Genomic DNA, 14,973 nt, shown 5'->3' with positions numbered 1-14,973 from the left:
ATTTTGATTTTTTATTTGTTTATACCGTTGGAGTGTTGGTGACATACATTTGATCCCTTACTTTAGTTTCGTTGCATGTGCTTGTTGACACAATTTTTATGTTATAAACGGTGCTCTTCTTATTTTAGCTTCCTTTTGTCCATATTAGTTAGGTGTGTTTGCAGCGATATACTTTCCGTGGAATCCCGTAAATTTTCTTATTGGTGTAATCGATAACCGAATCGATAAGCCCCAAAAATCGATAAATCGAAATCGAAAAAATCGAAACCTTATTGAAACGATAACGATATGCATATGTACAAATCGATAATCGATAAGTAATTATCGATAAGGGTCAAAATCGAATCGATAAATCGAATGCACACCCCTACATCGATCAAGAGTAGTGAATATTTGCACTTTATAAATTGAGCATATTGAAACAACCGTACATGTAAGACTTGAGAAAACCGTGAATATGTAGGGGTGGGCTACATATCCATTTAGGAAAATTACTAATAATAATTACTGACTAGCTAAGTAGTAAACACAGTATGTGGGGGAAGGTGTATAATAAAATATACAAAAAATATATATGAAAGTGTTGACTTAATACAAACATATAAAAAAAACATGGCAATTTTAAATTTTCGGTCTAAAAATTTCGACACATGCACTTGGGAATTTTTACGGGGATGTACTTGCAGCTATTTCCCTAACAAACTCCGCAAGAAAATAAATACACACCTGTGTCGATGAATCAATTATAGCATATTAATTGATATAAATCGAGAAATTTTATTTTTAATATTCAACGATGCATCTGAGTAGGTTATAAGTCGATGAATCAATTTATATATATATATATAAAACACGCTTCGTTGTACTACTTTAACTACATATATAGCATGTTAGATATATTTTAGTGTATTTATCCCTTGTATTACAAAAGTGTTAACGGATTATATTTATATTATTTAGATAGTAAATATAAAAGTAATTTTTAATTTTGACCAATGTTGACCTGAAAAGATACCAACTTTGATCGCTAATTATCCAGAAGTTAAAATTAGCGACCAAAGTTGGTCGCTAAATTTAAATCAGATTTATTTATATTTTATATAATATTTAAAATAATAATATAATTGTTAAACGTTAGAACTGGGTCCCAGATTAGCGACCAAAGTTGGTCTCTATCTGCTTCCCCTTTCGTAAGCGACCAACTTTGGTCGCTAATTTTGAATTATATTTATTTATATTTTATAATTTTTTTAAAATAATAATATAATTATTAAAATTTTATAACTGGGTCCCATATTAGCGACCAAAGTTGGTCTCTATCTGCTTCCCCTTTCGTAAGCGACCAACTTTGGTCGCTAATTTTAAATTATATTTATTTATATTTTATATTTTTTTTAATAATAATATAATTATTAAAATTTGATAACTGAGTCTCACTTTAGCGACCAAAGTTGGTCGCTAATTTCAGTATTTCTTTGACCAAGCAAGTCTGACCAGTCCGGTCAACATTTTGATCACATTATCGACCAAAAAGCGACCAACCTTGGTCGCTAATATATTTAGAATAATTATTTAATTATTTTTTCCAATTTAGCGACCAACTTTGGTCACTTTTTTTGACAGACCAATTTTGGTCGCTTTTTTCCGGATTTTTAGTCGTGACTTTTTATAGTTGAATTATTATGTTACAATTTTCAGTGACAATGCAACTTTATAGAGAGACTTTCCATAGATATCTAATCGCTGATATATATCCAATTGACACAATTATATGTCCTGCTAATTTTAAACATTGTTGATAAGTAAGTTCTTCAAGGAAATTTTTGACCATCGGGGACGAAGCTATTAGTTGAGCAACCTTCGTCGGTTACTGTGCATATATATAGATCAATATTATATTTTAAACGCTGAACACTATTTGCGAAATTCTAACTTCACCACTAATAATTGTGTTATTTTTTAGCTTTTTGGCATATTATGTAAAGTACAATTATTGACGGCATATGCGTTAAACTATATTTATAAGGTAGAATTTTGGTATTTATAAGTACAAACTCTATGGTATAGGATTCTGTAACATCGAGAGCAGAGTTAGACTATCATGCATGCATGGAGTAAACGGAAAGTAACAAATTTTAACCCCCCATGAGCCATGAAGCAAGCAAAGTCCCTCAATTGATGGAATTTCCATATGCTTTTCTTCCTATTTCACTGCTATATATTTAACTAAATTTTATGTTTTAGTTACTATTCGACTCTCTAGTCAAACAAGAAATACCTACACGTACGAAACATACTTAGAAGTCAAAACAGCAAACATCTTTCTTAATATGATAGCACACTCACATGTAAGAATAGTAAATAAGTTGAAATTTTATAGGTGATTAATTAGTGGAAAAACAATAAAAACTAGGGATTTAGTCATGTTCATAGTTGACTCCTAATTAGACCCAATATAAAAAGGTCCAAGTATTTATCTGCAAGTTAGTTCTTAATTTTATTTCCGTGTATTACGATGAATAAAATATTTCTCAACTAAATTCAGTAAAATCGTCAAAAAAAAAAATACTTTTACTTAACAATTGCAGAAATATGCTGCTTGTTTTACAAAATTAGACATTTTGCGTTCTACAGTACGTGCTATACTTGATCAACCAATCAATAATAGACATCAACTGTTCAACATGATGAGAGAATACGTATTCTCAGAAATAATACAAAAAGAAAAATACATGCCTACTTTATTCTCGTAATAATCGCATAATTAGAAGACATGGGTATACCTAATTTCAATGTAATTTTTCAATCTCAACAGAAATGGAAAAATATGCTAGTGTACTATACTGTACTCAACAAGTTTCCGTAATGTTAATGAAATGAAAATATAGTACTAGTACTACTCAGTAAACAGCTAGCTAACTCTCAGAATAATTGATCCACCATTGCAAAACGTAACTCTCCCTCTATTTTTACAAGATTTTGCCGTTTACACAGTATATTCTCAAGAAGATACAGTAGCAAGAAAATTAACCTGTAAATATATGGACATGTCGACGTTTAAGAAACTCGGCTTAAGTAATAATGGGATAAAAATCATCTTCAAATCTTTCACTGTGATGATCAAGAAACTCATCATTTTCAAGTGACTTTTCCTCTATATATTCTTCTTCAAGAAAGCATTAAAATGCAGAGTACGTGTATATATATATATATATTTATATAAACCCTAAAGAGAGATGTTTAGGGTACTTTAGGAGTGGAAAGATCACAGAAAAAGGTGACGGAATTGGGATAGGTATTATGACAAGGGGAATTTCCAGAAGGAGGCACAAAACCTTTAGGAAGCATAGCTGAAAAGCTTCTGCTGGAATAATATTCTGAATTTTTATTGTCTCTTTTCCTCTTCATGTTTAGTCTCGCCTTCTTCTTTTTCTTCCGTTTATCCTTAGTACTTAACTGTAGCCCTTCTCCTTCTCCTGCTTGTTTTTTCAAGAAGTTAAATGGTTCTGAATTCTTGATATGATCATACTGATCATATGGAGATGGAGCTTTATTATTATCTGATAGTGATGACCCAAGATTCCTGGGTTGGAATTCGTTTGAAGAAGAAGAAGAAGAAGAAGAAGAAGAGGAAGAGAGGAGAAAGAAGGAAAGGAGGAGAAGGGTGATCAAAAGATTCTTGAGATTACCCATAAAGATTTTGAAGTGAAGTTGTAGTAGTAGTAGTAGTAATGGTTTGTTTTTCTCTACTGCGTTTGGAAATGGTGATGAAACGAGAGAATCAAAGAGGGGATTATATTGTTGGAGTTTGGAGTATTAATCCTTTTGTGGGATAGTATTAGTTTTAGGGAATAGGGAAGAATAGACTTCTAGTGGAGATTATATTATGGGAAAGAATACACAGTTCACAATTCTTGCCTCGTGGTAATGTTAACATTCCGTGGAACATTCATGCAATTAGATCCGAAATGTAAGACTTCAGATTTACATACCCAATGATTTTCAACTCCCTCCCACCTACCCCTCCTTTTCTTTTATTTCCTCCCCTTAATTTCAAAAACATTTTTCTTTAATTTTTCTAGTGACGTGGGTCGTTAAGTTTTTTATTGGTGAAATCTCTTTCGCTTAGCTATCTGATATTTAAGTCTTATTGATCCGACTAATTCATATTCGGGTCGTATGGGGTCCATTAAAAAAATATTCCTTATCTAGAATTTCTCCATTTTCAAAGCTTGAATCTGAAATCTCTAAAATCTCTAAGTAAGACAGAGGGAATTTATTGATGAAGAAAGGGTTAAAACCATAAAGTAATTATTGGACGGTGAGTATATGACACAGGAACTTTTCCTATGTGCACTGTTTTACGTAGTAAACTCGCTTAACTTGTGCTTCTCGATGCAGCTGACCTTTTATTAAAATGTTGTAGGCCTAAAATACTGGATATAATACCTGTGTTTTTCAGATATATCTGGCTTTTCACTCTGGTTTGCATCTTCTTTTCTCTCTTGAACTTCTTATTACATACTCAATGATCTTCTATTATTTCACTCGTAGCAAATATTGGATATATATTTTGATAGCGAAAGAGGATTTTCTACTCAAAATCTGAATAATTATTCATTACTTATTACATAGTAGAGTTAGTAGTAGCTCTCCTCTCATCATTCATCGGAAGAAAACACACAGATTTTTTGTTTTAACTATAGCAAAAGCATAAATGGGTCTCACGCCCTCATTGCACGAAAGTCAAAAGTATGTGTCCTAGGACTTGCAATTACTCGCCCATGCTAGAATTAATTTGATGGAGTACCCCTTGATTTACTCTACCTATAACTTGCAGAGCTAGAAATGTATTCTTGAGCATTACTAGCCAAAATACTAGATGTTAGGATTGCATTTGATTGAAGGAACTAAATGAAAACTAGGAGAATTGTAGACTGTTTCCGGTAATAACTTATCCGTACCAAATGTTTACCCCAAATTAAATTAACCTATCATGGTTAAGTAATTTCATATAATATGAATATATATACTAATTAACCATGAAAAGCCAACAATATGTATATACAAACACATGTTTACATATTTTGTTGATTTAGTATAAACACCCGATGTGAAGAGTTTTATCGCCTTTCCTTTTGGCAATCAAGGCATGTTAGGAGAAAGGTTTACCATATACATTTATGTTACAATAAGAAACTTCCTCTCACTTTCCTGACGAGGGGCAGCAAAACCAACCACAAAAACAAAGGGATATGAAAGCAAAAAGAGACCAAAGAGGAAGCATATTAAAAACAGAAATGGAAACCCAAATATGCATTTCTATAAACGATCATCAGAAAAGATCGTTTATGTTCTTCAGGATGTAAAAACCAATCCCACTTCATAAGCAACAAGGGATGGACCAAAAAACTCTTAAATCCTTGAGCAAATAATGTAATGAACATACAGAAAACACTGTCTCAATCAATCTCCAGCCCTGGAAGAAGGGAAAATACAATAAAAGAACTCCAGGTGAGCATTATAGCATTCTTTCTTATAGGCGGCTGATAACCTCTTCCACCTCAGATGGTGAGTACAGATGGTAAGTTGGAGATATCCTTGCAATATCAACATTATTGGGAGTCACCTGCATCAAACAGTTGGAGCTTTTCAGCAAATACAGAAACCAAGAATAAAATCATGAAAATAAGAAAATCACGAAGCTTACCTTCTCTTCCATCACTTGCTTAAGAATACACAGGGCTATGGTTTCAGCCTCTTTAAGGGTAAGGTCCTGCAGAAAAAGCAGATAATGGACTTTAGATCAGATTTGAGAAGCATATGAAAGCTAAACACTAGCGTTTCTGTTCCAGGAGTAGCCACCTGCCACCTACAATTAGGATTTTTGAGTAGAAGGTTAATGATTTTATACATTTCTCTATCAGAGGAAGAGAAGAGAGTGTGGCTTAGGAGTTGAAGGTGGTTGATAGCATCAAACAACCTCACGCTGCTGCATACTGGACCAAAATTATTAAGATGGGAAATGAGATTTCTTGAATGTTCAGTTCTACACATCTATTTTCAGACACGGAAGGATAGTGTGCTTGTTTGGAAGCGTACAAGTGGGCGAGCCCATCACCATCCCAACTAGCTACTCGACCTAATAAGGTCATCCAGTTTGAACCTGAGATATTTAGGGGGGAAATAAAGAAAATCACAAAAACCCTCTACTTCTCGGGCTTCCACGGAAGATACTTCATGTATGAGGAACTCATGAAAGTCTCTAAGCGCTCAAGCATCCAATCAATTTAAACGAGGATGAATGAAAAAAAGAATAGGACCAGTTATTCCTACACGTTCCATTGCTAACTCCTAAATGTTCCATTAGTAGCGTTCTATTCAACCTCAAGCTGCTGCAGACTGGACCAAAATTATGACGATAGGGCATGATTTCACTAGAAAAATAGGAAATTTAGGTACCTTGTTATATTGCTCCTGCAAAGAACTGTCAGCACCTTCAGAACCTGACCCAATAGCTTTAGCATTGCATTGCCAGAACGTACCAGAAGGATCAGTGTAGTACCTGCACATAAAATTGGTCTATATTCAGTATCTAGAAATTATGTCCATTGGTACCCACAATCAGGGTTTAGGAAGTAATGGCAGCCGAGTACTTGGATAAACTATGTACTGTTAATAGTATGTTTATGAAATTCTGAATCCCATTCTCTTAGGAAAAAAAATATAGTCAGATGTCGGATTTTAGCAGTTCATACCACAAAAGCCCAATTTATCATGGCTAGTTGGTAACATCATTTCCAAGAATGTGATTTGTTGACTTCTTGAGTACTTAATATTCAATTAAAATTCAAGAACTTTTCAACTAATTGAGATAGAATTCATTTTACATTAAAAACCCTCAATATCTATTGAAAATGTTTCTATAATTAAACAAGTGATGTTCATACTATATTAAGATGATTTGTATGCATGCTATAGTGACTTGATGAGATTTTAGAGAACACGAGCAAATAAGGGAGAAGGAGTTTTGAGCCATTATAGGTGCAGGCATATGACTTTTCCCATCCAAAAGTTGACATTGTCATGACGAGGTCTCATATTTGCTCGTAAATGTTAAAGTTAAGGTATTACATGCACAACTAAAAAAAAAGTAAGACAGAACGTAGGACCCCTAAAAATGAGGCACCAAAAATGCAATTTTGCCTATTAAGTAATAAGCATGAGGCTTAATTGTCATAGCAAATTAAGTGAATTTTATTAACTTCATGGACATTGTAACTTGTAAGTCCACGAGATTAAGCATTAATGCATCTGAGATGTGATAGAACTGCTGGTTTAAATATTGTATTGTTTCTCGAAATCCAGTCCAACTTAGACAAAGTCAAAGCAGACATATTCAAAAGCAAATTTGGGAAAAGAAGGAAGTTTCTGAAAGATGATATCCTGGCAACTCTATCAGATTTCAATTCAATACCAAAAGAGAGAAGAAATATAGTAAACAAAATATCATAGTTTCCCATACTATCCAAGAGAGGCAAAGACTTACAAGCTAGGACCATTCTCATCATGACCAGCAATGAGAAGGGATACACCAAAAGGTCTGGACTGCATAAAACAAACGAGATAGACCGTTAACACATAAAGGTGGGAAATCTGAATTTAGAGTACTCAAAAGATAACAATAACAGAAGCTTGTCTATTCCTGCTGATGTGTAAGTCATTTATAAAACCTATGGAAGACTGTCTATTTCTGCCGATAAGCTTTTTCAACAGCACTAAGATTCACCAGACATCCAATTTTTCAGAATGTATTATGAAATAAAAAGGGAACGAAGAAACTAGATAAAGTCATTAGAGAAAATGCACGCAGCAGAATAAAATTAGAATTAACCAGGTAACTTCAATCAGATTAATTCATACTCAACCATTATAACTTATCCATAAATAAGATAATCAGTTAACAAAATAATTACATCATAAACAACCCTTTTGCCGCTTTTCACCCCTTTCCCTTCTTTTTCCATGATAACAAACGGGCTAAGTTCCAAAAATAAATCAATGCCAGCCGCTCTTACCTCCCTGTAACAAAAAGTTCGTCTTAGAGTGAGCTTATCTTCGTCCAGCCTACACTATGTAGAACCAAATTAAACAGCTATTTTACACCATTTTAACTTCATGAATTCTTTACAGGCAAAGTTTATTAGTATCTTGCATCCTTTTTCCTTAGGATATAGAATGTAAAGAGAAGAGTGCATGCACTTATATAGTTAATGAATTATCATAACAATCCTAGCACCATGGAAGATCTCATAACCCACAACAAGCCTCGAGATCTATCACTACCCAGCTGGCATATTTTTATATAGTGCAGGAGCATTTGAAATAAATTTGTAAATTGAGATACAGACAAATAGAGAGATGAGCGCTACCTAACAATCTTCACAATGATCACCAACCTCTTTTTTTTTTCATTCTAAAATCAGCACAGGCAATGTCCAAAAGCACTTGTGGTACATGCACAAGTCCTTTGGTAAGACACAAAGAGGAGAGAACAAGATTATGACTGATTATTTATTTATTTTCACCTTGTGTCACATGAAGTACTTGATGGTTTTCTTAAATTACATAAAAGAAACATCACAGTCAAAACACAAAAGCACCTGCTTATTCACTCGATCAAATGACTATAAATAGCTTAAAAATCTAAATTCCAATTCATATAAGGTCAGCCATTTAGCTCCAACACATTTTAATCAAAATAAATAGGGAACACAAAAGATAATATTGGGAATTGAACTATGCTTTCTAAAAAATTAGGCACCACGAATTCTTAACTTAAAAAAAGTACTACACCAAAGTAAAAAGAATCTCACCATAGATTCTTCATCGCCCTCACCGAACCGCAAGGCCAAATCACAGAGAGCTTGTGTAGTGGACTCAACAGTCATGGGCTCACCATAAGAGAATCTATGGTTCTATTGAAAGGGGAAGGGAGGGAAAAACAACAAGGCCAAGTCAGCAATTTACCACTAGCATACAAATACTTGAAGGTCAAGAAAGATGACCTAAATACCTGAGTTTCAACTCGTGCATGTTCCACAAGAGTCCGTGCATCAGCTATCAATCCACTCATTGCACAACCAACATGCTCATCAATTTCCATAATTTTCTCCACACTGCTTGGCTCCTATAAGAATATCAAAACTGTTCCATGAACGAGGAATACACAGAATAAAATATCAGGCGACTAGCATGTTACCTATTTTTGAGCGCAGGAATTTGAATCATAGTCAAGCAAGCAATAAACAAAAAGATTATCATTCATCATCAGGAAGATACCCAATCCTATATTCCACAAATCCATAATTCACTTTACTAGGTGAAGCTCTACCAGCACTTCTAATTGGTGAACTATTGCTAAAAAATTTAACTTTCACTCAATTACAGTCCAGGAAGAAGTAAAAATCAGTTCTCGATACCACGACGACTTGTGAAGTCCAATGCACAAAAACATGAACCTAATCATCAAAACAATATAGAAGTACTAACATATAACCGACCTCAAATAATAATAACAATTAAAAAATAATAGAGAAAACAAGGGTTACAAACCAGAAGGGGTGAAGTAATACGCTTCTCCACAGCAAGAACGACTCCTTCCTTAGTCTTTAATCCAATTGCAGTTGAACCCAGCTTCAGAAATTAGAATAAAATAACAACAATATCCATCAGCTATTTCAGCCACACAAAAAAAGTTTACACTCAGAAAATATCTTACCTTGATGGCTTCAATAGCATATTCAACTTGAAACAACCGGCCTTCAGGAGAGAAGGTGTTAACACCTCTATCGTACTCAGTTCTTCACACCCAATTCCCAAAACACAAGAAAACACAAAATCATTCATTCCGATTTAGTTGAAAAAACAAGATCAAGAATTAAGCCCCAAACAAAATGCAAATTTTACCTAGTGAGAAACATCTCTCTGTTGATATCTGTCACAGATTCAGAATCTCTATGCAGAGAAGTACTGTAATAGCTTTGCCCAGTTAAGCCGAGTTCTGTTTGAACTGAAGATTACTTTTTTCTTCTTCTTTAAACTTGATTAGCAAGCCATAGTTGCAAGCAAAGGTCTATTTTTTTGGAATTTGGACTGTTGCTTTACTTTTTACTCCGTATTCTGAATGGATATAAGCCCACTAACTTGGGAAGGAGGAGATAAAAGTCTTGGGCCCAAGAAATGCCTTGGGCTCAAAGTGAGAACACATTGAAAGAAGATTTACACAAATAGTCGGTCAAATTCACTATTTATTTTTTAGCCATACATATAGATTATGCATTAGTTATATGGAAAAGGACCAAAAATGCCCCTCTACTACACGACATTAAGGGGATTTGCCCTCCGTTAAAACTTTGACCCTGGCCTACCCCTCCTGTTAATACCTTGGGCCAAAAATGCCCCTTTTTCGTTCCCTACCCAACAAAAAATAATTTAGGGATACATTAGAGTTAATTATATTATCAATTAATAAGATTTGACTATTTGACTTTTTAATTAATATTTTAAATTACTTTTTAACCTGACCCATTATAATCTAAGTGGACCCGACCCAATCCTGCTCTTTTAACCACAATCTATCCTCGTTTTTATCTCATAACTCTCGGAATTGTTATAAATATATTATATTATTGATGTTCATTTAGTACTCCGTTGTAAATAAGCTTTCTGAAGAAACTTATCCATATGGGACTCCACCGTAAATATGTTTATCTATTTAGTACTCTATTGGAAATAAGCTTCCTGATCACTTCGGTACCCGGTTATGGATAAATATTACCCATGTCACACCTCCTTTTTGCGCGCCCGCCCCGAAGGGTTAAAATGCGCGGGTGGAGTTTTTTCCAATTTAAGTGACAATATTCGAAATGGGATTATTTATTTAATTCAGAGTCGCCACTTGGGAAAGGTTTGGCTTTTTGGTGTCCCAAGTCACCGGTTTTATCTTGAATCCCAAATCGAGGAAATTTTCGACTTTTCCAAATGAAGTCTGCGAACCATAAATTCTAAGTAAGGAATTCTGTTGACCCGAGGGAAGGTGTTAGGCACCCTCGAATCCCGTGGTTCTAGCACGGTCGCTTAAATTGTTATAATGGCTAAATATCTGATTTAAATACAGGTTGTGACTTATGTGCCTTTATTAAGTTTAAACCGCTTTTATTATTATCATTTATTTTTATGGAATTACAACGTCGTGAAAATGCATCTCGAACCACGTCACAATCAATGCACCCGTAGTTGTTAACACATTTTGACTCCGTTGGGACTTGGACTTGGGTCACATCAATGTGCACCCGATTTTTAAGAATATAATTTACTAAAGGTCGCGCCTAAAGAATCTAAACGCGTTATTATCTTCGTAGAAGGCCATGAAATTTATTAAATGGCCTATCTTGAATTCTAAATAATTACCATGGTTATTTATTGAGGGCCCCGCAATTTTGCATCTTTGTTTGGCGAGGCTCATCTCTATTTTAGAAAAGGATATCCTAAAATGGCTAAATTTCTAATGCATTTGTCTCTGAAACTAGAAGAAAAGGTACATGCTAATTCAATTATAGGCTTTGGCCTAATCCGGATTTTTGTTAGTTTCTGATTAACTACTTATAAAGTAAAAACGTCATGCCTTGCAGGGATGTTTCAGTCGAACAAAAGACTACATATGAGATTGATGAAATGCAATACCTAATCCGAACATTTTTGAGTTGAACTTAACTGAACTTATTCGGCCTAGATTAAAGGATAACTGGCAAGTAAAATACTTTAGTTTGGCAAGGAATCATGTACGAGCTAAACGAAATACAACACTTAATCTGAACACTTCTCGAGTCGAACTTAACTAAACTTGTGTGGACTAGTCTTAACTAAACAAAAACCAAATGAAACAAGAATAGTATTGTATAAGGCCGAAATATACATGCCCCTACTGACAAACAACTACAGAGTTAAAGTACAACAGGGTAAACTCAGTCAAATATCAATACATACTTTCGAACTGTTGAATCATAAACTAAATCAATTTTCACAGGCCTGTTAATGTACTATGAATATTACAACAAATACTTGAACTTCTTCAAACCTTTTTTCATTTCATGCTTTCCAACTGTTTTAATTACATCAATATGGGACTTGAAATGTGTACCTGGAAATGCTGAAAATGCAAAGGAGAAGAAGAAGAAGATGTGGAAATCAGCAGCAGAAAGAAGCAGGACTAGCAAATAGCAGCAGGGCAGAAATGCAGCAACAATAGTGAGCAAGATGTCAGCAGTAATCAGAACAGCACCACAGAAAGAACTCAATTGAAATTTAGAAGAAGAAACACTGCCTAACGTATTGACAATAGCTGAACTTCAGACAAACAAGACCAAGTTTCTGATTTCTTAATCTGTTTTTATCTTCTTCTTGCTCTCTCTCTATTCCTCACAGTGTGTTCCCTCTTTCTTCCTGTATTTTCTGATTTCCCCTCCCCTCTAATTCTGTATTTGTTCCTATGCCTCACTCCCTTTTTTAGCTCTCAAGGTCCAGTGTGTATCTCCTCTCCTTCAGATGGTATCTCCCTTTCAAAACTCCTCACAATATCTGTATTTTTCTTTCTCTTCCTCTAATTCTGTCTATGTCTATCTCCTAATTCTGTCCCTCTCTATATCTCTGTGTGTTAATATCAGATGGTCTTTTTTTTTATAAGCCTCCCTCCTCCTCCTTTTAAACAGCCTCTTTTTAATATTACAGTACCCCTCCCATGTGCCCTTTTTCATTTTTCAGATTCCAATTAGTTATTTAAGTATTAACCCCCATCAACATTCCCTGGCAGGCTTTCCTTTCCTATTTTATTAACTAAAAGCAAGCATGGGCAGTAGAATATATCTGACAGCATATGCTGTCAAACCATTTTAAAATTGAAAGCCCTTTATGCAGGAAAAACAGGCTGTGCACAATGCACATGCTGTGCACAAGTGCACATGCTATCAACTCAGATTTCAATTACAGATCAAGCCTTAGGTTTCTGAAATCATATTAATAACTATAAGTAACTGAACTTGGTTCTTAATTGATTCAGGCAAATGTTCAACAGAAGCGAATCGATTTATTTTGTTCAGGCAGTTGAAACTAATTGCCGACTCATGTCGACTCGACTATATTAGCATTAACATACACAATCGTAGCCAAAAATCAGACATTCAAAGTATAGGGCACATGACTTGAATTGTACTGGCTAAACAAAGTGGTGCTCGAGGAGTCAATTGATCAGTTCAAATTTTGAGAATCAGCTAATTGCACACTACTTATATCAGGGCAAATAGAAAGACTCATTCAAACAAGCAGAGGTTTAGGCAAAGTGGACGGGGCACAGTTGACAAAATTCAAAGACACAAAATCAAAGTATGAACAGATTTTTACCACAATCAGAGGGGCCAAAACAAATAAAGAAAAGAAAGGACTCACCTTAAACCTTGAAAAATCAAAACTTGACTCGGACTTGGACAGACCTTTCTTAAGGCTGAACGGACTTTAATCGAAGTGTTTCTCAAATGAGAAACACTTTGATTAAAGTCCATTAGACCTTAACCGCTTCGGTTTGAACGAATATGGACCAGTGACGAAGAACCACCAAGTTCCAAAACTCAGATCTGGGATTCACGCTTCCTTGATCAGATTCGGACCAAACCAAGTATGGTTTGGTCACGAGGGGGGTCTGGGGGGTGTCTGGTGTGAAACTGGGGTTAAACTGAGTAGATCAAGTTTTGACTCGAATCTTCAAATGAAGATTCTAGAAGGTGGGGAGGGATTCGAACTACATGGTTGATAGATTTGGGTTCAGGATGGCAAGGGCGTTCTAGGGTGTTAAGGGGAAGGTCACCGGCGTTCATGCCGCCGGTTTCCATGGTGAAGGATATAGGGGCGGCTAGGGTTTAGGGCGGTTTGTTTGGGGAGACGAAGGCTGGGGTTCGGATAGGGGGGCAGGGTAGTGTTAGGAGTTTATATAGTTAGTGAGCAAATAGATCCTGGCCGTTAGATGAGATGAGATGAAGGGCCAGGATCCTTTGGCTAAACAGGGACGACGTCGTTTCAAGGATAAAAGTTTGGGGTCGGTCCGGGTGAGACGGGTCGGGTTTGTTGGTGGGTTACGGGGGATTGATCTTGGCTGTTGATCAATCTGAGATCAACGGCCCAGATCACACTGGGCTAAAACGTCGTCGTTTGGATGTCCTGGGTATCAGGTGGTGTTGGACCGGGCAGGCCTGGGTTTTGGGCTGTTTGTTTGGGCCAATTTTGTTAAAATTGGCCCAAGTCCGGAAGGGAAGGGGTCTTTTCTTTATTTTATTTTTTTTTATTTATTTTTTATTTCTTTTCCTTATTTATTTAAAAACAAAACTAAGCCAAAAAAAACCAAATTAAAATTAAATACACACTCAATACAATTATTTGCACACACACTAAAATATTTCAAAACAGGTAAAGTCAAACCAAATAAAATCACGGACGAAAATGCCTATTCATGATTTTCTATTTAACGACCGGATTACGGTTTGAATTATGCAGGACACATATATTTTTTTTTTGAATTTTATTTTAATAAAGTAAATAAATAAAAATGGGCCAAAGTCACAAATAAATCAACAAGGTGCCGCACAGAAATCCGAAATTGTACAGCAGGGCCAATTATATTTGTTTTTATTTCTTTTTGGAGCGATTGTCGTGTGAAACAAAAATCACGTGCTCACAGCTGCCCCTCTTTGTTCGGAAACACGAAGGGTTTTCGTGCAAAGATCAAGTGAGCGTGTATGAGCGATTTTTGCCTATAGACCACTCCGTATGAAGCATTTTTTTTTTTTTGAAAGATCTGACCGAATCTTGCTTCAAAGATTTCCTACATATCCTGGGCTAAACAGGAATCAGGTCAATGTAGTTCGG

At 35.2% G+C, this 14,973-nt stretch overlaps 1 protein-coding gene across 1 annotated transcript; it reads right to left on the bottom strand.

The window, feature by feature from the left end:
* Positions 1-5,302: 5,302 nt before the first annotated feature.
* On the bottom strand, positions 5,303-10,165 carry LOC107799456 (proteasome subunit alpha type-5). Its single transcript, XM_016622573.2, has 9 exons — positions 9,970-10,165; positions 9,782-9,863; positions 9,616-9,696; positions 9,077-9,190; positions 8,877-8,978; positions 7,550-7,608; positions 6,463-6,565; positions 5,711-5,776; positions 5,303-5,629 (listed from the first exon to the last, which is right to left on the bottom strand). Exons 1-9 carry the CDS (start codon positions 9,981-9,983, stop codon positions 5,537-5,539), a joined length of 714 nt encoding a protein of 237 aa, XP_016478059.1. The 5' UTR covers positions 9,984-10,165; the 3' UTR covers positions 5,303-5,536.
* Between the last annotated feature and the right edge of the window lie 4,808 nt (positions 10,166-14,973).

Source organism: Nicotiana tabacum, chromosome 3, assembly GCF_000715075.1.
Source record: "Nicotiana tabacum cultivar K326 chromosome 3, ASM71507v2, whole genome shotgun sequence".
Lineage (NCBI taxonomy): Eukaryota > Viridiplantae > Streptophyta > Magnoliopsida > Solanales > Solanaceae > Nicotiana > Nicotiana tabacum.
The sequence above is the reverse complement of the archived record's forward strand: the minus strand, read 5'-3'. Positions and strand labels throughout refer to the sequence as shown.